The 24,777-nt window shown below is 39.9% G+C and overlaps 1 protein-coding gene across 1 annotated transcript in view; it reads left to right on the top strand.

The window, feature by feature from the left end:
* Positions 1–14,346, top strand: part of SACM1L (SAC1 like phosphatidylinositide phosphatase) — a 350,039-nt gene extending 335,693 nt beyond the window's left edge. The window contains exons 18-20 of the mRNA XM_073678395.1: positions 4,773–4,865; positions 7,540–7,597; positions 13,707–14,346. Of these exons, the coding sequence (XP_073534496.1) occupies positions 4,773–4,865; positions 7,540–7,597; positions 13,707–13,843 (288 nt within the window). The 3' untranslated portion in view covers positions 13,844–14,346. The remainder of the gene's footprint in view (positions 1–4,772; positions 4,866–7,539; positions 7,598–13,706) is intronic.
* Positions 14,347–24,777: the final 10,431 nt, after the last annotated feature.

Below are 24,777 nucleotides of genomic sequence, written 5' to 3'. Positions count from 1 at the left end.
AGGGTCCTGCAAGCGCTGCGATTCCGGTGCAGAGCGTTAGCTCTGACAGGGAACATCATCGGGACCTGATTGGATCAGGTCCCAGTGATGTTAACCCTTTGCTGTCTTCTATATGCTGCGATCTATAGTGATCGCGGCATATAGGAGACAGCAGGAGGAGAGGGGGTCGTCTTACTTACCTCCGAAGACCTCAGATTCCTTCCAGGACCTGGGGTTGCTATGGCAGCTGGAGGTCACATGACCGCCTCCAGCTCTGCCATATATGGTGTCCTGTCTGGCTCAGCCTGCAAGCTGAGCCAGACAGGAGACTCTGACTGAAACAGGGAAGATCTCATGTAATGTAATATATGTCTATTACATTACATGAGATCAGTGATCACAAAAATAAAAATTAATGTCCCATACAGGGACTAAGTAAAAATGTAAAAAAAAAAGTTTTTAAACTGTTAAAAAAAAAAAAAAAAAAATCACAAAATAAATAAATAAAATATTAAACCAATAAATCCGTATATTTTTACAAAACCAAAAAAAGAACACATATTTGGTATCGCCGCGTCCAGAACAACCCGAGCTATAAAACTGTCACACTAATTAACTCCTTCTGTGCACACCGTAATAAAAATAAATAAAAAACGGAGCAAAAAAATATGCTTTTTCATCATATCGCCAAACAAAAAGTGGAAAAAATGCGATCAAAAAGCAAAATAGAAATAAAAATGGTACCGCTGAAAACGTCATCTTGTTCCGCAAAAAACAAGCCGCCATACAGCTCCATCAGTCGAAAAATCAAAAAGTTATAGTGCTCAGAATAAAGCAATGCAAAAAAAATATTTTTTTCTATAAATTTGTTTTATTGTATAAAAGCGCAAAAACATAAAAAAAAAAACAGTACGTGTAGTATCGCTGTAAATGTACTGACCCGAAGAATAACGCTGCGTGATCACTTTTACCTCACGCAGAACGGCATAAAAAAAAACCTCAAAGAACAATTCCTGAATTGTTGGTTTTTGTTAATTTTACCTCCCAAAAAACGGAATAGAAAGCGATCAAAAAATGTCACGTACCCAAAAATGGTACCAATAAAAATGTCAACTCGTCCCGCAAAAAACAAGCCATCACATGACTGTCGGCCGAAATATGGAAAAATTATAGCTCTCAAAATATGGTGATGCAAAAACTAGATTTTGCAAAAAAAAGCGTCTTTTAGTGTGTGACAGCTGTCAGTCATAAAAACCCGATATTATTCTGGTATCTCTGTAATCGCACCGACCCGAAGAATAAAGTAATCTCATCACTTATACCGCACGAGGAGCGGCGTAAAAAATAAATAAAACCAATTCTTCACCTGCTACTGATTTGTTTATTATGTCTCCGAAAGATCGCAGTAAGGCTCTGCTCACATTTATCCTGCGCTCTGCGCTGAGCACTTACACCAGAGTTTCCGTGTAAATCTCTGAAATTCGTGATTCAGCCAGAACCCATGACGGAAGATTCCCTGTAATGAGGCAGATATAGACCACTGTGGACGCCGTCTAGCCTGGGATCCCACGGTGTCATTTGTTTTAGGCGTGCATAAAAGTGCGGTTGGCCAGTTTTGTGCACTTCTGAAAAAAAGGACATCGCTAAACAGAGGCCAGACGGAGTCCAGAGTAACTCTGCTGCCTCATTACAGTGAATGGATCCCGCAGGGGTTTAATCTGAATTATATCACTTGGAAATTTAGATGGAAACCCTGATGTAAGTGCTCAGCCTAGAGCGCCGGATAAATGTTACATAAAATGTTCCCAATAAAAGCTTCAACTCAGTCCTCAAAAAAAGCTAGTCCCCACTCAGGTCGGTCATCTGTTAAAAATATAAGGCACTTCCAAGTTACTGGTAGCAGAAAGGCTCTGGAAAAGCGAAATGGCCCTTGCCCCCCAAAAGAAATAAAGAAAATTTTGTGCTCCCAAATCCAAATGCCTATTCTACAATAATTTGTTCTCCAATTGTCAAATAGCACTCCGTCCCCCCCAGATCTCGCCGTATGGCTGAGTGGTACGATACAGCCACATATGGGGTATTGCCACTTTTAGAAGAAATTGTGTGACACATTTCGGCACCATTTTTACCCATTGCCCTGTGTGAAAATGTAAAATCTGAGGGTAAAGCATTTTTTTGTGGTAAAAATATAATTATGCTTTTTTCACTGCCCAATGGTATAAATTTAAAAATTTAAAAATACTCACTACTTCCCTAGATGAATTCCTTGAGAGGTGTAGTTTACAAAATGGGGTCACTTGTGGGGGTTTCTGCTGTTTCGGCTTGTCAGCGACTCTTCAGATGTGACATGGTGTCTGCCACCTATCCCAGCCAACATAGCGCTCCTTTCTCTTCCGAACCCTGCTGTACACCAAAGCAGTGGTTTTCCCCCACATATGGGGTATCAGCGTACTCGGGAGAAATTGCACAACAAATTTCATGGTGCAATTTATCCTATTACCCTTACGATAATGCAAAATTAAGGGATGAAAAACGGTTTTGTGGGAAAAATTTGAAAATTTTATTTTTACAGCTCAATATTATAAACTTCTGTGAAGCACCTTGGGGTTCAAGGTGCTCACCACACATCTAGATAAGTTCCCTAAGGGGTCTAGTTTCCAAAATGGTGTCACTTGTGGGGGGTTTCCACTGTTTAGGCACATCAGGGGCTCCCCAAATGCAACATGGCGTCCGCTAATTATTCAAACAAATTTTACATTCAAAAAGTCAAATGGCGCTTCTTCCCTTTCAAACCCTGCCGTGCGCCCAAACAGTGGTTTGCCTCCACGTATGGGGTATCAGCGTGTTCAGGAGAAATTGCACAACAAATTTCATGGTGCAATTTTTCCTATTACCCTTATGATAATGCAAAATTAAGGGATGAAAAACGTTTTTGTGGGAAAGATGTGAAAATTTTATTTTTACAGCTCAATATTATAAACTTCTGTGAAGCACCTTGGGGTTCAAGGTGCTCACCACACATCTAGATAAGTTCCCTAAGGGGTCTAGTTTCCAAAATGGTGTCACTTGTGCCACCGGAAATGGCCTTCCAACAATCTTGAAGGCGTTGCCAGAGATGCTTAGCACTTGTTGGCCCTTTTGCCTTCACTCTGCGGTCCAGCTCACCCCAAACCATCTCGATTGGGTTCAGGTCTTGTGACTGTGGTGGCCAGGTCATCTGGCGTAGCACCCCATCACTCTCCCTCTTGGTCAAATAGCCCTTACACAGCCTGGAGGGGTGTTTGAGGTCATTGTCCTGTTGAAAAATAAATGATGGTCCAACTAAACGCAAACCGGATGGAATAGCATGCCGCTGCAAGATGCTGTGGTAGCCATGCTGGTTCAGTATGCCTTCAATTTTGAATAAATCCTCAACAGTGTCACCAGCAAAGCACCATCACACCTCCTCCTCCATGCTTCACGGTGGGAACCAGGCATGTAGAGTCCATCCGTTCACCTTTTCTGCGTCGCACAAAGACACGGTGGTTGGAACCAAAGATCTCAAATTTGGACTCATCAGACGAAAGCACAGATTTCCACTGGTCTAATGTCCATTCCTTGTGTTCTTTAGCCCAAACAAGTCTCTTCTGTTTGTTGCCTGTCCTTAGCAGTGTTTTTCTAGCAGCTATTTTACCCTGAAGGCCTGCTGCATAAAGTCTCCTCTTAACAGTTGTTGTAGAGATGTGTCTGCTGCTAGAACTCTGTGTGGCATTGGCCTGGTCTCTAATCTGAGCTGCTGTTAACCTGCGATTTCTGAGGCTAGTGACTCGGATAAACTTATCCTCAGAAGCAGAGGTGACTCTTCGTCTTCCTTTCCTGGGGCGGTCCTCATGTGAGCCAGTTTCTTTGTAGCCCTTGATGGTTTTTGCAACTGCACTTGGGGACACTTTCAAAGTTTTCCCAATTTTTCGCACTGACTGACCTTCATTTCTTAAAGTAATGATGGCCACTCGTTTTTCTTTACTTAGCTGCTTTTTTCTTGCCTTAATACAAATTCTAACAGTCTATTCAGTAGGACTATCAGCTGTGTATCCCCCAGACTTCTGCACAACACAACTGATGGTCCCTACCCCATTTATAAGGCAAGAAATCCCACTTATTAAACCTGACAAGGCACACTTGTGAAGTGAAGACCATTTCCGGTGACTACCTCTTGAAGCTCATCAAGAGAATCCAAGAGTGTGCAAAGCAGTCATCAAAGCAAAAGGTGGCTACTTTGAAGAACCTAGAATATAAGACATATTTTCAGTTGTTTCACACATTTTGGTTAAGTATATAATTCCACATGTGTTAATTCATAGTTTTGATGCCTTCAGTGTGAATGTACAATTTTCAAAGTCATGAAAATACAGAAAAATCTTTAAATGAGAAGGTGTGTCCAAACTTTTGGTCTGTACTGCGTGTATATATATATATATATATGTATGCATAATATATAATTATTATTATTTTTTTTTTTTTTTAAACGTAACTAAACTTTTATTTACAGTATTTTATTTTTTACAAATTTGTTTGTTTTTTTAGCACTTAAATAAAAAACAAAATATGCAAGTTTGGTATCATTGTAATCATACTGACCTGAACAGTCATGTTTTTCCAGGTCATTTTTACTGCAAAATGAATGCTCAATTTCACTTCACTAACAATTTTTTCCCCACTTTGCAATAAACTGTATGGTAAAATGGATGGTGTCATTCAAAAGTACGTTTGAGTATGTGTATTGTACATATTTAGACATATTTTTTATTTTGCAGGATTCAATTGATTTGTTTCTCGGAAATTATTCAGTTGAAGAAGTCTATTCTACAAGTCCTTTACAAATTCAGAAAGACTGGAAATTTTTAGCGGTAAGTTTGTAATCTTTATTATTGTTTACCCCACTGTAATGGTGCTTCTAAAGTGTGGGATCTGATTTACTAAGCTATGTAGGTTTGAGGGTTTTTTTGTGTTTAGGCAGTCTCACTAATTTGATTTAAATTATTTGTTCAATGCCTCAAGAATGAAAAATGAAGTAATTTACAAATTGACAGTCTTGACACATCTTTTTTGTTTTGTGACTGTGTAACCCTGCAGATACATATCTTCCTGTAGCTAGACTACAAACAAATTTGGGCCTCTGATTCATTATTTACGTTTTGTTTTTTTGTTTTTAAGTTCATTTTCTTTTTTTGTATCGTGATCGTCGTCTTTTTTTCTTCCTACTTATTCTTTAACACAGTGTACACGGACTCATACATTTTCCACAAATTCTTTGTTTTATCTTTTTTTTTGCACCCTTTTAGTGCAAAAAGTCCAATAAGTCCAACGTTAGTCTTTAAAGGGAATCCGTCACCACTTTTGAGTTATCAGACCTCTACTATAGGCATACAGGTGATAGAAAAGTAAATCTATACATACCTGTATGGCCCATAGTAGAGGTCTGATTGCTGAGAAAAACGCTTTAATCAATTCTATTTTGTACAGGCTTGGCACCTGAGGAACGGCAAGCAATCCCTGCCTATGTGCTGCTTATTCACCCAAATCCCCGCCTATATGCTTAATTATCATATTCCCCCCCTCCCCTAACTTCCCGAGCATGCGCTAAGCGCCGCTCACATAGAGCGCGCTTTGCTTCATCCCAGCCCCCTCTGCCTGTGCACTGCACTGCAGGTTTCTATTGCACAGGCGCCGGGAAGCGACAGTGACTCTCCGGCGCCTGCGCAATAGAAACCTGCGGCGCAGTGCACAGGTAGACGGGGCCGGGATGAAGCAAAGCGCGCCCTATGTGAGTGGCGCTTTGCACATCCCCCTGAAGTCAGGGAGCACAGTGTACGTCACAGGGCCCTGTGACATGCAGGGGAGTGGGGGGGGATATGAAAATTAAGCATATAGGCGGGGATTTGGGGGAATAATAAGCACATAGGTGGGGATTGATTGGCGTCCCCCGGACGCCGAGCCTGTACAGAATATAATTGATTAAAGCGCTTTTCTCTGCAATCAAACCTCTACTATGGGCCATACAGGTGTGTATAGATTTACTTTTCTATACCCTGTATGGCCATAGTAGAGGTCTGATAACTGCAAAGTGGTGACAGATTCCCTTTAACTACGCAAAAATAAAATTGGAGTACTGGAGTGCAACTGCTCAAAAATTTACAATATTCTAAAAAGTGGTATATGATGAATCAGGATAAAGGAAATCATACCCATGTTGCCAAATGATGATGTCCTTTTGCTGCTGTGTATAACACAATGGATGATGGGTTTTTTTCTGCAGAGAAGGACTCATTAAAGGGGTTGCTCACTTTCAAAAAATGTTTCCCTGTCGGCTCAATTAATTTAAAAGAACAAACTGTGGTCTCATCCATTGTTCAGCGCTAAGTCTCTGCTACTTCCCTTTTTGAATTGTTTGGCTGTATCTGTGAAGTCGTATCGAGTGCGGTGCAGCCAATCACTGTGCTCAGCAGCTCTGGTGAAGTAGCAAGCAAAAGCAGATGACGTCAGTAATTGCCTTGAGCAATGTTGATGTGATGTCACCACTGCAATAGCTCAGACCAGGGAAGCATCAATGTCTAATCGGTGGAGGCGTGACACCTGGCACCCCCGCCGATCAGTTGTTCCCAGGGTCGGCGGCCACCAGAACTGCTCAGTTATGGAGCTGCACAGCTCAGTCAACTGTATAGTGGCTACAGCGGGTATTTCACATCCACCCCCTATTCAAATCAATATTATCCGGCTGTGACCACTTTTCCATTAACAGAGCTGTGCTGTGCAGTTCCATAACGGAGCAGTTTCAGCCAACAGCAGGAATAGCTGATCGGCGGGGATGCCAGGTGTCGCACCCCTACCAATTTGAACATTGATGACCTATTCTAAGGCTAGGCCATCAATGTTAAGGTCCAGGACAACCCCTCTAATGTTAACTGAGCCTACAGGGAAAACGTTTTTAAAGGGTGCCAAGCCTGTTAAGTGAAATGTTTGGTGTTCGTGCGGTCAATTGTTGTTTTTTTTTTGACAGCACACTGACACATTATATTCTATGGGGCTATTCATAGCATGTCTATTTTTTATATTTGCTGATCAATGGTATGCATAAAAAATGGAGACGTCCTATTTTGATCTCTATTGCAGGCAGAACTTGCCCATTGAGGTCAGTGAAAAAAGCGAACAGCACGCTGATCCCTAGTTGCATCCTACCGCTGTTTAATTTTCACTGATTGCGGAGATAAACTGACACACTGATGAAAATCTGATCCAGCACACTGATGAAAAAATTTACTCTTTTTTTCTTGCAGTTGAGAAAATGTCTGACTTGTGAATTTTATGCTATCACAATTATATGTCTTGTGTAAAGTGGTGTTATAGTAAAGTTGCTGTTGTGTAGAGTCATTTTTGGATTTTCATAATTTGCTCCAAAACACCATTTGATTGGGTAAAGTTCTACAATTATTCAAATAGCACTGGATTTCTTAAAATGTTGTAATTTTAGCTGATCATGAACATTTAAGCAAAAGTCTTGTCTTCTTGTCTCTTTACTTTTAGCTGCCAATCATTATGGTGGTTGCATTTTCCATGTGCATTATCTGTCTACTCATGGCTGGTAAGTCATCTATAGTGTATGTATTTACAGAATTAAGATATAATCTGTAAATTCCACAGCAGCAAACTGATCAAATATAACCAGTTAGGAACGTTCTAATTTAAAATGCTATAAAAACTTTGGGGCACATTTATGAAACTGTGTAGAAGAAAACAACATGTCTTTTTTACACGTAGAAACCAATTACAGCACAGCTTTCATTTCTAGAAAAATGAAAAACTGAGCTGTGATTGGTTGTTATGGGCAATTAACATTTTATGTGACTGTTTCATAAAGTTGCTTTTAAAACTGACAATTCCAATAATGCAGGAGTGGGCACTTAATTTTCCCGAGGGACCACATGAGAGGCTGAAAGTAATGCTGCTCAATATTATTAACATATTATAATTATTTTATATTAATAATTGTATCACTAAATATTGAGCAGAATGAAGTATCCTGACATCCCTCTATATACTGTATGAGCTCATACACAGCCCCCAATATTACAGCATGATCATAGCCTCTATATATACAATGAGCCCCCACATAGCCGCCTATATACAGTATGAGCTTCCACATTGCCCCTATATACATGTAAACATTCCATACACATGAAAAAAAAAACACATACTCCCTTAGCTCCTGTTCCCCCAGCGCACTTCTGTCTCCGATGCACTGATTCTCTGCAGTGCACAGCTGAGGTGATGAAATTACGTCATCGTGATTGCTGTCTGGTACGCTGATTGGTGGAAGAAGAAGTCAGTGGCGGCGTCCTCCACAAATGTATTCACAGCTGTCTGTATCCATGACACTGGGCAGCGGCATTATGTGTCCAGTGGAACACTGTTTCAGCCCTTCGGCTATCTCGGTCCTTGGGCCAGACTGGAACAGCCAGAGGGCCTAATGCGGGACGCAGTTTGCCAAGGTCTGCAATGCATATAAATTGTATATTTGCTAAACTTGACAGTGAGGACAAGATGGAAAATAAAAAAAACAACCTTGTAATTTATGCTTCTCAGGCCTCATGCAGACATACATGAGACCCAGTCCAAGTGCAAACCGTGATGCATGGACTGATCCGATTCAAACTTGACCCGGACTGACCCAAGAGTCTCCTGACCCGAACTTGATTGCCTCATAGGTATCTTTTTAAGATTGTTGAGTTCAAGTTGGGAGTCCAACTACAAATTTGTACATCATGATCCCTACAGCTGCCATGTTTCTCAAACGTCTGAGATTGATCTCAGCTTGTAGCATTGATTGTTTTGCTGACTGGCTAGTAACATTGACCAGTTGCACTACAGCCAGATATCAAAAATGAGAAGAGGAAATCCCATTGCATAGAGCTGCATAAAAAGGTGAGGAGGATACTGTGAATGTCCTTGAAAGGCATCTAAAAATATGAACTTCTGGGATTAGTGTTTTTAATGATCCCCATAATTTCTGCTTTTACTCAGGCTTCAACTGCTGATGTTGCCGATACATAAGCCATACCCTTCTGAGAAATATTTGGACAGTGATTGAATTTTTGTGATTTGGGCTCTGCATGCCACTATTTTTGATTTAAAATGAAACAACTGAGATGCAATTGAAGTGTAGACTTTCAGGTTTAATTAAAGGGGTTGAACAAAAGTTCCTGTAAAACATTTAGGAATTGCAACTGTTTTTCTACAAAGTCTCCTCATTTCAGGGACCCAAAAGTAATTGGACAAATTAACTTTACCATAAATAAAATGTTCATTTTTACTTTATAGAGAATCCTGTGCAGGCAATGACTGCCTGTTGTCTGGAAGCCACATAGGTCACCAAAGTCCCATCAATCAATCAATGTGCCTGGGGAAAATACATTGTACAAGACATACAATAAAACAAAAAATAACGGCACTTTCCAAGCCTGCATGAAACACTATAAAATGGGAAGTGGTAAAATTGCATTGTCACTTAGATTTATGATAGAAATAAGAGAGGATCTTTTATTATATGTAATAGTTATGGATGAATGAAGGGTAGGGTATACTTTATAGTTATATGGTATAGTGTATGCAAATTATATAGTAGACCCATTAGGAAAATCTACTCCCCCAGATTACCATTTTCAAATATAAGGGTAATATCAATATGAGGTGATAAATATATCCATTGCTGATACAGAAAAGGAAAAAAGCACGGGCGTGCATGGGAGTCAAAATCTTACACATACCTGCTGGTGCTGGGTGCCTTCAGGATAGGCGTAGCTTTAAATAGTGCTGTGCAGTAGAAAAGAATAGCTCTCCTTTAATACCCTAAAGCCAGGTGCCCCCACGGTACTCATGGTGTGCGTATCCGTCGCATGTGAGGACTTCCAGTTCTATTCTGTAATTCTTCCGGTGTGCGTGTGAAACGCAGCTAACTTCAGCTCATGCGCACATGTGGTTTCAGATCTGATCCCAGAACGCAAAAAGGATATTGGTGAAACGCAAGCATCGGTATCACAGGAAGCCTATTGGCTGCTGGGATATAAATCTATAGGTTCTCAATTAGAGAGAAAAAAAACAATTATATGGCAAGAAGAAGATAGAATACCCCTATATATAAAAACCACCCCCTATTACATGGACAAGAAACATATAAATGATACTATATTTCTCAGATACGCCGTCACTCAGATGTAAAATGGAGTTCTACTGAGTAACCTATAGGGGAAAAAGAAGAAGAGACTACATGTCAGATATACGAACTGTCGTGTATAGGCAAGCAAGCATTCTTAGTCACAGATAAGGATAAATAAATAGAAGGATCCCTTAATAAATGAAATAATGTATAACGGGGTCCACCATCTAGCGATGTTGTATCGCATACTCCCAGTTGAGGCCCCTTGGTGTGAGGGTCTGTAGTGTGTATATCCAATAAGACTCGCACTCCTTGAGTCTTTGACTGCAGTTACCCCCTCTTCTATGTTGCAGAATATGATCAATAGCCTGTTATTTTAATTGCGATATGGTGTGAGACATAGAAGAAAAATGAGGTGGACTTGGCAGCGTTTTGCATCAACATCTAATAGTGGATTTGTGTTGTGACATGTGGTCTCGGATATGTTGCGTAGTTTCAGTACAAAAAATATGCAGAAAGACTCGGCTTATACTAGAGTATATAAGGTACCATCCCTTCAGTGGGGTAATACATGGGTGCATTTTACGTCATTGGCCATTATTATTATCCTAAAATACCTGAATTTACTGATGTACCTCTGCTATGTCATAAAAGATCGAATAACATTCGGGATCACTTGGTCAGGGCAGATGTGGGTTCCACAGGTAGGGGACCGATTCAGCGGACCCTAGCGACCCCACACCGGGGCACTTTCCCATGCCTAGGGTGGCTGCAGTGTTCAAACATCACAAAGGGAGATTCTTTCACACATTCCCAATCAGGCAAACGGTACCCCATAAAAGGATATTTCACATGTGATTCCACCTATGTGATATATCTGATCAAGTGTCTGTGCGGTCTCTGATATGTTGGTTAGACTACCCAACATATCCGAGACCGCATCTCACAACATAAATCCACTATTAGATGTGGACGGTCAATGCTGCCAATTCCAGCTCATTTTTCTTCTATGTCTCACACAGTATCACTGTTAAAATACCAGGTTATTGATCATATTCCGCAACATAGAAGAGGGGGTAACTGCATTCAAAGACTCAAAGAGCGCGAGTCTTATTGGATACACACACTACAGACCCTCACTCCGAGGGGCCTCAACAGAGAGTATGAGATACAACATCGCTAGCTGGTGGACCCCTTTATACATGATTTCATTTTTTAAGGGATCCTTCTATTTATTTATCCTTATATGTGACTAAGAATGCTTGCTTGCCTATACACGACAGTTCGTAATTCTGACATGTTGTCTCTTCTTCTTTTTCCCCTATAGGTTACTCAGTAGAACTCCATTTTACATCTGAGCAACAGGGTATCTGAGAAATATAGTATAATTTCTGTTTCTTGTCCATGTAATAGGGTTGGTTTTTATATATAGGGGTATTCTATCTTCTTCTTGCCATATAATTGTTTTTTTTCCTCTCTAATTGAGCACTTATAGATTTATGTTCCAGCAGCCAATAGGCTTCCTGTGATACCGATGCTTGCGTTTCACCAGTATTCTTTTTGCGTTCCGGTATTAGATCTGAAACCACATGTGCGCATGAGCGGAAGTTAGCCGCGTTCCACAGGAGGGTGTGCGTTCCTCACGCACACCAGAAGGTTTACAGCGCAGAACCGGAAGTCCTTATATGCGACGAATACGCACACCACTAGTACCATGGGGACACCCTGCTTTAGTGTATTTAAGGAAAGCTATTCTCTTCTACCGCACAGCAATATTTACCGCTACGTCTATCCTGAAAATTGTCTCTTCAGAGAGGAAGAGGACTAGAACTCTAGTGCCACCTACTGGAAGTAGCAATCCTAAAAGTTAAGTGACCCTTTAACGAGCCTTATCACATGACTTAGGATATAAGCCAGAACCAGAAACTCAATTTGCAGGCACTGTGTTTTGGGGTACTGCCCCTCCTAAGTCATGTGATAAGGCTGGTTAAAGGGTCCCTATTGACTTTTAGGATTGCTGCTACTTGTAGGTGGCACTAGAATTCTAGTCCTCTTCCTCTCTGAAGAGACCATTTGCATATTTCCCAGAGGAGCATTGTCGCTTTAAAAATCTCCTCACCTGATATGCTTATACATGTCGCTCTCTGTATGGAGAAATGTTACCCCTTAGATACCGGTCTATCCTGAAGGCTCCCCGCACCAGCGCAGGTATGTGTAAGATTTTGACTCCCATGCACGCCCGTGCTTTTTTCCTCTTCTGTATCAGCAATGGATATATTTATCACCTCATATTGATATTACCCTTATGTATGAAAATGGTAATCTAGGGGAGTAGATTTTCCTAATGGGTCTACTATATCATTTGCATACACTATACCATATAACTATAAAGTATACCCTACCCTTCATTCATCCATAACTATTACATATAATAAAAGATCCTCTCTTATTTCTATCATAAATCTAAGTGACAATGCAATGTTACCACTTCCCATTTTATAGTGTTTCATGCAGGCTTTGGAAAGTGCCGTTATTTTTTGTTTTATTATATGTCTTGTACAATGTATTTTTCCCCAGACACATTGATGGGACTTATTCCTAACATTATTCCCATGTTTTGAGTATATAATGATTTTTAAATTAACTATCAATTATAGTTTATGAAGAATTTGTTTTGATTATGCATATATTTTTTCTGTTTAGACAAAAAACCTTGATAAAGACCATAAAGGTCGAAATGTTGGGCTTATTTTCTGCTTTGCCAAATAGGGTATTAGTTCATTAAAAACTCTTTTCAACATATTGGAGCGCCGAAGTTTCTCTTTAAATTTGGAATCTATTTCTTCAGAGCTCCCACATTTTACAGTGAGCGACCCCTCATTATCTTTGTAAGGCTGATTAATGGTTTGTACCTTGTGGTGAACCCTCTGTATTTCCTTTCATAAAGTCTTCTCTTCATGGTAGACTTAGATACTGAAACACTTACTTCCTGGAGAGTGTTCTTCACTTGGTGGTCCACAATTGTGGTCTGTTTCTGTTACATTGAGAGCTACTTTGACCGCATTTTGTAGGTTCACAGCAACAGCTTCAAAATGCAAATGCCACACTTGGAATCAGCTCCAGACCTTTTTCCTGCTTATTTGATATTGAATTAACGAGGGAAGAGCCCATTAAAGAGCTTTTGAGATAAATTGTCCAATTACTTTTGATCCATTTAATATGTAGCTGCGTCTTTTTAAAGAGCTGTAATTACTAAACCCTTACTCCAATTAGGATGTGAATAGACTCAAATTAAATCTGAGAGTCTGCACTTTAAGCCCATATTGATTAAATAACTGTACCTTGAATGTCTTGATAAGCAGCTAAAATGCCAAAACTTGTCACTGTCCAAATATTTCTGGACCTAACGGTATTTCTATTGTGGAGTGCTTATTAATAAGCTCTCATGATGTATACATGTCATATAGCAATAAGGGGTTAAAGAAATGTTTCTGAGTATTAATAGTGTGTACTGATGTAGTATATTTGTTTCTTATAGGTGAGACTTGGACTGAGACCCTTGCCTATGTACTGTTTTGGGGTACTGCTAGCATTGGAACAGCAACTTTTATCCTCTACAATGGCAAAGACTTTGTTGATGCTCCAAAACTAGTGCAAAAGGAGAAGATGGACTGAATTTGTAATTGTTCAAAGCTTCTTGGCAGTGATTGTACCACAAGCCATAATTGGAGTCTTTACTAATCTGCTTTGAAACACATTGTTGATCTTCCTAATGTTGACGTTGATTTGAAACCATCATTAGCAATGAATCTATACACCATGCACATGAAGATGCCGCGGTATTCTACTACGTGACCTGGAGCACAACATACTCTTAAATATTGTTCTGCTTTTCAATGTGCATTTTCCATTGATATGCAGCTTATTTTCAACTACTCCACCATTACAGGAGAAGAGACCTAATCTTTAAGCATTTTAAAGTCAATAGTTATCAATAAAGACTTTCATTTTGAGTTCCCTGACTTACAATTGTCTCTAAATCACACAGTTCTTTTTTAAATTTTACATTGAATAGTAACAAAATGACAAGCATAAATACATTAGTCCTTGAGGATTTCTTTATTTTCTTTTCTTCATTTGTATGCCTTAATTTATACTAATAAAATGTTTTAACTTACTATTTTAAAATATAATTGTTGGCCTTAGGAAGTTTAAAATGCTAAAAATGGAGTAAACTGTGGAATGGCAGAAAAGCACAGTGTAAAATAGAAGCAAGAAATATGATAGGTAAGCACAGGTGTAATATGCTTTGTTTTGTGCTATATAAGCTTGCATTGTAATCTATTACACTGTAATGTTGCATCTTCATTTCGTTTTTTAATAGTCATTACGGTTAACCCCTTTACTCCCCAATCCCGTTTTTACCTTCATGACCAGACCAAATTTTATAATTCTAACCAGTGTCCCTTTATGAGGTAATTACTCTGGAAAGCTTCAATGGATCCCACTCATTCTGAGATTGTTCTTTCGTGACATATTGTACTTCATGATAGTGGTAAAATTTATTTGATATGACTTGTTTATTTGTGAAAAAATAGGAAATTTGGCGAACATTTATCAAATTTCAAACCTTGAATTTTTATGCCCTTAAATCTGAGATATGTCCCACAAAATAGTTAATAACATTTCCCACATGTCTACTTTATATAAGCACAATATTTGAACCATCATTTTTTTTGTTAGGAAGTTAGAAGGGTTAAAAGTTGACCAGCGATTTCTCATCTTTCCAGCAAAATTTACAAAACCATATTTTTAGGGACCACATCACATTTAAAGTGACTTTGAGGGGGCCTATATAACAGAAAATACCCAAAAGTGGCAACATTCTAAAAACTATACCCCTCAAGGTGCTCATAACCACATTCAAGAAGTTTATTAACTCTTCCGATGCTTCACAGGAACTGAAGCAATGTGTAAGGAAAAAATTAACGTTTACCTTTTTTTCACCAAAAAATTTATTTAGACCCAATTTTTTTTTATTTTCACAGTGGTAGCAGGAGAAAATTTGTTGTGCAATTTCTCCTGAGCATGCTGATACCCCCATATGTGGGGGAAAACCACTATTTGGGCGCACGGCTCGGAAGGGAAGGAGCACCGTTTGATTTTTGCCATGTAGTGTTTGAAGAGCCCCTGATGTGCCTAAGCAGTGAAAATCCCCCACAATGGAACCCATTTTGGAAACTAGACCCCTCAAGGAACCTAACTATATGCACGGTGAGCACCTTGAACCCCCAGGTGCTTCACAGAAGTTTATAACGTATTGCCGTGAAAATACAAAATTTGGGGCTAAATTAGATTTTTTAAATTTTCACAAGGATAACAGGAGAACATGGACCCCAAAAACTGTTGTGCAATTTCTCCTGAGTATGTAGATACCCCAAATGTGGGGGAAAACTACTGTTTTGGCGCTCGGAAGGGTAGGAATAACATTTTCGTATGCAGACTTTGATGGAATGGTCTGCCGGTGTCATATTGCATTTGCAGAACACCTGATGTGCCTAAACAGTGGAAATCCCACCTTTTGACTTTTGCCATGTAGTGTTTGAAGAGCCCCTGATGTCCCTAAGCAGTGAAAATCCCCCACAAGGGAACCCATTTTGGAAACTAGACCCCTCAAAGAACTTAACTATATGCACGGTGAGCACCTTGAACCTCCAGGTGCTTCACAGAAGTTTATAACGTATTGCCGTGAAAATACAAAATTTGGGACTAAATTAGATTTTTTTAATTTTCACAAGGATAACAGGAGAACATGGACCCCAAAAACTGTTGTGCAATTTCTCCTGAGTATGTAGATACCCCAAATGTGGGGGAAAACTACTGTTTTGGCGCTCAGAAGGGTAGGAATGACGTTTTGGTATGCAGACTTTGATGGAATGGTCTGCCGGTGTCATATTGCATTTGCAGAACACCTGATGTGCCTAAACAGTGGAAATCCCCCATAAGTGACCCCATTTTGCAACTGATCTAGTGTTTCCTGGTATGTGAATTGTATAATGTAGTGGCATACGTAAGTTGTCTAGAGTTCATCAGGTTGGCATACATGAGTTGTGTAGTGTACGTCAGGTTGGCATACCTGATTTGTGTAGTGTATGTCAGGTTCTCATACATGAGTTGTAAAAGTCAGAAATTAATTTATGCACCGAGTATCGCGGGTACTCGAGTAACATGTTCGCGTCCCCTCGCCCGCATGTTTCAAAACATGCGGGATTGCCCGACATACTCAGACAATCCCTGCATATTTTGTGTCAATCTAATAGCCGTGAAGCATGCCGGATCGGGGATGCGAACATGACACTCGAGCACCCACAATATTCTATGCGTACCCAAGCACCCTAGGCAAACTCAAGTAATGAGCATTTTTGCTCATCACTAGTTAGCATCAATGGTGTTCTTAATGCAGAAAAATAAAGGCAAATACTTATCCATCATGTAATACAATAAGCGAGGCATCTGAGTGACTCAAAATGTATTCTCCGGCAGGCAATTACTCAAAACATACAGTTAATGTCATTAAGAACCATCTTCCACGTAAAAAAAAAACTCCTGAGAGTGATATGGCATGAACAGGACCTTGATCTCAAAATCATTCAGTCAGGCAGGGATTACATGAAGAGACAAAAATATTTGCACAAACCAACATCCACAGAAGATCTGTGGTTAGTTCTCCAAGATGTTTGGAACATCCCCCCTGTAGAGTTCCCTTAATAACACTGTTTGTGTATCTAGAAGAATTGATGTTTTAAATGCTGTTTTAAAGGCAAAGGGCTGTCACACTAAATATTTTTTTGATTAAGACATCTCTTATGTTCACTCATTTTTTTTGTTAATTGATGAAAAATAAATCATTAACACTTCTGTTTTTGAAAACATTTTTACCTTGCAGCACTTTTTCCACACCTGCCTAAAACTTGCACCGTACTGTATGTGGATTCAGCATACCAACATATTGTTCTCCATTAAATTCAATAAGAATAAGATAGTCTTCTAATTGATGCTCCGTAATACTTATTACAACGAAGCATGTCACAATTTTGCTTAATCTTTATTACTTCAATATGCATCCTTCGATATAACATAGAGCTTTCTGAGCTTTCTTTTTTTTTTATATTTATAATATATATATATATATATATATATATATATATATATATATATATATATATATATATATATATATATATATATATATATATATATACACACGGGTGACATACAGTGCCTACAAGTAGTATTCAACCCCCTGCAGATTTAGCTGGTTGACACATGCGGAATTAACTTGGCATTGTGACATTTGTACTGTAGATCAGCCTGGAAGTGGGAAATGCACTGCAGCAAATTTTTTTTTTTTTTTTTTTTTAAAAACGTTAAAAGTTAATTCAGAGTGTCATTTATTATTCAACCCCTCAAACCACAAGAATTCTGTTTGGTCCCCCTAAAGTATTAAGAAGTAGTTCAGGCACCAAGAATAATGAGCTTCACATGTGTGGATTAAAGATCTCTTTTGCCAGCCTTTTCTGACTATTTAAGACCCTCCCCAAACTTGTGAACAGCACTCAGACATGGTCAACATGGGAAAGACAAAGGAGCATTCCAAGGCCATCAGAGACAAGATCGTGGAGGGTCACAAGGCTGGCAAGGGGTACAAAACCCTTTCCAAGGAGTTGGGCCTACCTGTCTCCACTGTTGGGAGCATCATCCGTAAGTGGAAGGCTTATGGAACTACTGTTAGCCTTCCACGGCCTGGACAGCCTTTGAAAGTGTCCTCCCGTGCCGAGGCCAGGCTTGTCCGAAGAGTCAAGGCTAACCCAAGGACAACAAGGAAGGAGCTCCGGGAAGATCTCATGGCAGTGGGGACCTTGGTTTCAGTCAATACCATAAGTAACGTACTCCACCGCAATGGTCTCCGTTCCAGACGAGCCCGTAAGGTTCTTTTACTTTCAAAGCGTCATGTCAAGGCTCGTCTACAGTTTGCTCATGATCACTTGGAGGACTCTGAGACAGACTGGTTCAAGGTTCTATGGTCTGATGAGACCAAGATCGAGATCTTTGGTGCCAACCACACACGTGACGTTTGGAGACTGGATGGCACTGCATACGACCCCAAGAATACCATCACTACAGTCAAGCATGGTGGTGGCAGCATCATGCTGTGGGGCTGTTTCTCAGCCAAGGGGCCTGGCCATCTGGTCCGCATCCATGGGAAGATGGATAGCACGGCCTACCTGGAGATTTTGGCCAAGAACCTCCGCTCCTCCATCAAGGATCTTAAGATGGGTCGTAATTTCATCTTCCAACAAGACAACGACCCAAAGCACACAGCCAAGAAAACCAAGGCCTGGTTCAAGAGGGAAAAAGTCAAGGTGTTGGAGTGGCCTAGTCAGTCTCCTGACCTTAACCCAATTGAAAACTTGTGGAAGGAGCTCAAGAATAAAGTCCACATGAGACACCCAAAGAACCTAGATAACTTGGAGAAGATCTGCATGGAGGAGTGGGCCAAGATAACTCCACAGACCTGTGCCGGCCTGATCAGGTCTTATAAAAGACGATTATTAGCTGTAATTGCAAACAAGGGTTATTCCCCAAAATATTAAACATAGGGGTTGTATAATAATTGACCCACACTTTTATGTTTAAAATTTAATAAAATTCAACTGAGCAACATAACTTTTTGGTTTGTAAGATTTATGCTTCTGTTCATAAATCCTACTCTCGTTTGCAGTTTGAAGGCTCTAACTTATTTGCATCTTATCAAACCAGCTAAATCTGCAGGGGGTTGAATACTACTTGTAGGCACTGTAAGTATTGAACACGTCACTAATTTTCTAAGTAAATATATTTCAAAAGGTCCTATTGACATGAAATTCTCACTAGATGTCTGTAACAACCCAGCCAATTCACACAGGCAAGGAAATCAAATCATAGATGTCCATAAATTGTGTGTAATAATTAGAAATGACACAGGGAAAAAAGTATAAAATATTGAATAAAGAGAGATGTAAAAATCCATAGAAAGTCATGACACCAACTAAAATCTATCAGCAATTAGAAAGCAATCCTGCTACTTAGTGAAAACTATCAGCTGGTTCAACTCGTTACCAAGGTGCCACACACAAAATATCTCATGAAGGATAAAACCAGTGAGCTGTCTCAAGACCTTCGCAACATTATTGTAGCAAAACATACTGATTGTATTGGTTACAGAAGAATTTCTAAACTACTAAAGGTTCCAGTGAGCACTGTTGGGGCCAAAATCCAGAAGTGGAAAGAACAGAATTTTACCATAAACTGGCCACGACCAGGTGCTCTCCGCAAGATTTCATACAGAGGAGGGAAAATAATTATCAGAAGAGTTGTTAAAGATCCAAGGACGACCTGGGGAGAGCTACAAAAAGACCTGGAATCAGCAGGTACATTTGTTTCAAAGAAAATAAGTTATGCATTCAACCTCCATGGCCTGTATGCACACTTACCCCGCAAGACTCCATTGCTGAAAAAAATCATGTCCAAGCATGTTTAAAGCTTGATCAACAACATTTAGAGAAGCCTGTGAATTACTGGGAAGAATAAAGTCTGGTTAGATGAGACCAAAATTGAACTCTTTGGATACCCCTCACCCATCCCTCGTAGATTGTGAGCCCTTGCGGGCAGGGTCCTCGCTCCTCCTGTACCAGTCGCTGTCACATTTGTGTTCAAGATTATTGTAATTGTTCTTGTATTATACCCCTTTTTCACATGTAAAGCGCCATGGAATAAATGGCGCTATAATAATAAATAATAATACCATAATACACACCATGTATGGAGGACAAAAGGCACTGCGTATCCCCACAAAAGCACCATAGCAACAGTGAAGTTTGGAGGTGGGAATATCATTGTGTGGGGCTGTTTTCCAGGATATGGCAAAGTTCTTAGGGAGAATGAATGGGCTAATGTACTGAGACATTCTTAATAAAAAAAATCTGCCATATACCAGGATGATGAAGATGAAACAAGGGTGGACATTTCAGCAAGACAATGAGATATAGAAGATATGCTGTATATGTAATGGGGTTATGGATATATATATATATATATATATATATATATATATATATATATATATATATATTTCCCCATACAACCTAGATGCAGGTCCTCTTTGATCAATTAAATTAAAAGTATGGTGGGGCAGCAGCCAAAGGTGTTTGACTATTAACCCTGTGGTTGATGAGAATTATAATGATTTTAACATTTGCGTGATAGGGTGCAGTATTAGTAAAATTTGCTGGTGCAAATGTGGTACCAATGTCCACCAGTTTAGACTCTTAAGAAAATGCTACCTCATAATTGTAAGGTTTTAATTGTATGACCGATCATGCAGTTTTAAACATTTTTTGTGAACAAAAGGACACATTAGCTGTAGTTATGAGAGTCCTTGGACAGTTGCAACATGCCCTAAATCAGAGACACAAAATTAGGTGAATACATTATTGTATGTTTGCTATAAATATACAAATTTGAAGTGGGAAGGATAAAAAATTGGTCCCTAAAACATGAAATAAAAAAGTACTTTGAACTAAGTTGAACTCTGTAAATTCACAGCATAAATGTAAACTCATAACTTGTGACCAATTTATTTTATACAATGCTAAAACAATCACTAGCAATAGTTAAACCTTGAACAAAACAAACACATTACCTAACGTGGTTTTTGGTGACACTGGAATAATGAGAGTTGTTTTTCGACGCTATATCCATTTACTGCTCTCTAATGCCAAATACAACTTTATTGGTGTTACTTAACTGACAAAGAAGATAGTTTGTCTTTCGAAACGCATTGTATTGCACCCTCAGTAAAGTTCTACTTTAACCTGGAGACAGATATAGCAAAAATGGGTATAAGTAATGAACTACTGTAAATCAGTTTGTGAATAGTGTAAAACATAACTGTTATTCCTTAATTATGATAAAAATGAACAGTTAACCTATAAAAAGGCCCAACAGGACCTAAAGTGCAAGTAGTGCAGAACAACGGAAAGATATGGACTAATAGGTGTGTACATAACCTCCCCAAGATCAAATGATCTTGTTCTGGCAATAGTTAGTCCCAATAATGTACGGTCCACACTTAGTAAAAATAAGGACCCACACATATGCACAATAACCTCCCCAGAACCCCCAAAAAAGTCCTATTTAGACAATAGATAGTCACACTAATAGAAGGTCAGCATTTAGATAATACATCAGGACCAAAAAGACACGAGCATGCAGCCAAAACAGGGAGAGATTCAAATTAACATAGAGACAACGGGCAGGGATTTCCTAGTATTGCGTATTGGAACAATCTCAGTGTGTGGTCTCAGATCGCTACGCCCGTCAAGGTCCAGAAAAGCCCTTTCTGATATCACTGTGTCCAGGGTATATGTACAGAACAAATACTCCCGTTTCATCTTTAACCAGAATCATCAGGGGAGATTTCATATTGGTGCCTAGATTAGACTCCCATTATCACTGCACAGTGTCACTGTTACCCTTAATAAGGCTATCTGCGCAGCTATTGATCCTGTCTCGCAGCTTTAAATCCAAAACGGCCGCACTTACAGGTTGCGGTCTCGTCATTTCCAGGGACGCCTCCACCACTTCCTGTGGTTGGTGTTAGAACTCTCCTGTTAGGTTTTTTCTAGTTTGCTGGTCACATGACCTTTTTTGCCTATTTAATCCTGCTCCGCCCTTCTGGCCTTGCTGGACTTCATTGTAATTTCAACTCTTAATCTAGCCAGGTGCTTTGTTACCTTACTCCGTCAGTTTAGCTAGGTATCTTGACCTCTATTTTCTATGTTGTTTGTTTGTCCTTTTCTGCTACAATTTCTGCTAGGAGGTGTCCATCTTACTCCCAGTCCCTAGTTCTTGTAGGGATCCCTTCCTCACATCTATAGGTCTTCGTACAGACTAGCTGAGGACTTTAGCGGGTCTGATGGCAGGATCAGGTTCCCCATTACATCGTAGGGATCAAGCTTAGTTCTATTGTAGGGACAGATCTCCTGTCTTTCCTTAGTGCTTGTAGCAGATCATAACAGTAAGTCCAGCCCAAAAATTTCTCTTAGGAAAGGCCTCCAGTTTCCATCATGGTGTCTGTTCAGGATTTGGCTCAACGCTTGCAGGGACTCTCTCTGGAGGTGGCCGAGCTCCAACAACACGTGAGAAGCTGTTCTGGAGTGCATTTTGTAGAGCCAAAGGTACGTTTGCCTGATTTATTTTTTGGTGAACAACAAGATATTTTTCCTTTAAAAATGCTTGTTTATTATATTTTCGTTTAAGACCCAGATCCTCTGGTGATGAATCACAGCGCATAGGGTTCATAATGTCACTTTTGCGCAAGGAACCTCAGGGATGGGCCTTTTCTCTCCAACCTAGTGATCCGTGCTTTAGATCAGTGGATAGTTTTTTTTCTGCTTTGGGGTTGTTGTATGATGATCCTGATCGTGTCTCATCAGCTGAGACGGAATTGAGACATTTGAGGCAGGGATCAGGTAATGTGGAAAATTATTGTACTCACTTCCGTCGGTGGTCTGCTCAGGTGGGGTGGAACGATTCTGCTCTGAAAAGTTTGTTTCTTGCAGGGCTAGGTGAAAGAGTTAAGGATCTGCTGATTGCTTATCCTACACCTGGAAACTTGCAGGAGGCAATGCAATTAGCTATACGGGTGGACAGGAGACTGCGTGCAAGGGTTAATGAGAGTAAATCCTCTGCCATGTCAGCTCCGAGTTCTGAGAGGGTCTGTACTGACATTGGAGAGCCGATGGAGATTGGGGTGATGTCACCCCGCTCTCAGGAAAAAGACCGCAGGTTTTCTGAAGGATTGTGCTTTTATTGCGGAAAATCTGACCATTTCATTAAGAACTGTGTGCTTCGTATGAACAAAGAAAAAAAAAAAGGTCAGTTACGCCCGTATAGCCTGTTTAAACACTAAGGGTGTATTTCTTTCTGCTACTACCGCGTCTCAGGAAGAATTAATTGAATTTCGGGTATTTGTGGATTGTGGTTCTACTCTGAATGTGATTGATGGGGGATTCTTGGAAAAAACTTAAATTAAAACCCAAACCTTTGTCATCCCCTATTGCCGTGGTTTCTGTCGATGGTTCTCCCTTGAAATGTGTTACTCACAAGGTTTATGAATTTCCCCTCACTATTAATGGTATTCACCAAGAAAATTTGGATTTGGTGGTATTAAATAATTTGCCTTCTCCAGTAGTTTTGGGTTTGCCCTGGTTAAAATTGCACAATCCTGTACTGGATTGGTCTACCAATGAAATTAAGTCCTGGAGCCCTAAGTGTTATGACAAGTGTTGTAACGGGCGCATTGCTGCTGTGGATAAAGGGGAATTACCTGTACCTATTCAGGATTTTTGGAAAGTTTTTTCTGAGGAGGAATCGCAAGTTTTGCCTCCTCATAGAGACTGGAGCGACTCTCCCTAAAAGTCGTTTATTTAATCTTACTATTCCTGAGAGAAAGGCTTTGGAGGAATACATACAGACGAGCTTGGCCGCCAGTCATATCAGACCCTCTAAGTCACCTGTGGCTGTTGGATTTTTTTTTGTTAAAAAAAAGGACGGCGGTTTACATCCTTGTCTGGACTTTCGCGAGATTAATAAAATTACTGTACGCAATCCCTACCCACTGCCATTGATTCCTGATTTGTTTAACCAGTTAGTGGGGGCCAAATGGTTCTCTAAAATTGATCTCCGGGGGGCATACAATTTGTTGCGCATGAAGGAGGGTGATGAATGGAAGACTGCTTTTAACACTCCTGTGGGTCATTTTGAGAATCTGGTTATGCCTTTTGGTCTTACCAATGCACCAGCATTTTTTCAGAATCTTATTAATGACATCCTTAGACCTTTGATCGGCAAAAATGTGGTTGTGTATTTGGATGACATTTTGATTTATTCGCCGGACCTGGAGTCTCATTGGCGGAGCGTACGTGAGGTATTGCAGTTATTGATTGACAATTCGCTATTTGCTAAGCTGGAGAAATGTGAGTTCGCTGTACAGAGAATTAGTTTTTTGGGCTATATTATCTCCAGCGAGGGCTTTGAGATGGACCCGGTGAAAGTTCAAGCTGTGCAGGAATGGCCTAGGTCTATTGGTTTGAAATCGATAGAGGTTTTTGGGTTTCGCCAGTTACTACAGAAAATTCATTAAAAATGTTTCTATTATTGTTAAACCACTGACCGATCTCACCAGGAAAGGTGCTAATACGGTTCAGTGGACTACTGAGGCCATTGAAGCTTTTGTGTTTCTAAAGGAAAGGTTCAGCTCTGCCCTCATCCTTATGCAGCCTGATGTGACTAAGCCGTTTTTGGTTGAGGTTGATGCTTCTTCTGTGGGGGTCGGTGCGGTGTTGTCTCAGGAAAACAAGGATGGAGTACATCCCTGTGCCTTTTTTTCAAAAAAAATTTTCTGAGACGGAACTTAATTACGATATTGGTAATCGGGAATTGCTGGCTATTAAACTCGCATTTGAACACTGGCGTCATCTCTTGGGAGGGTGCTGATTTTCCTATTC

This window comes from Phyllobates terribilis, unplaced genomic scaffold, assembly GCF_046119375.1.
Source record: "Phyllobates terribilis strain yellow unplaced genomic scaffold, ASM4611937v1 Scaffold_4__5_contigs__length_816908805, whole genome shotgun sequence".
NCBI lineage: Eukaryota > Metazoa > Chordata > Amphibia > Anura > Dendrobatidae > Phyllobates > Phyllobates terribilis.
The sequence above is the reverse complement of the archived record's forward strand: the minus strand, read 5'-3'. Positions and strand labels throughout refer to the sequence as shown.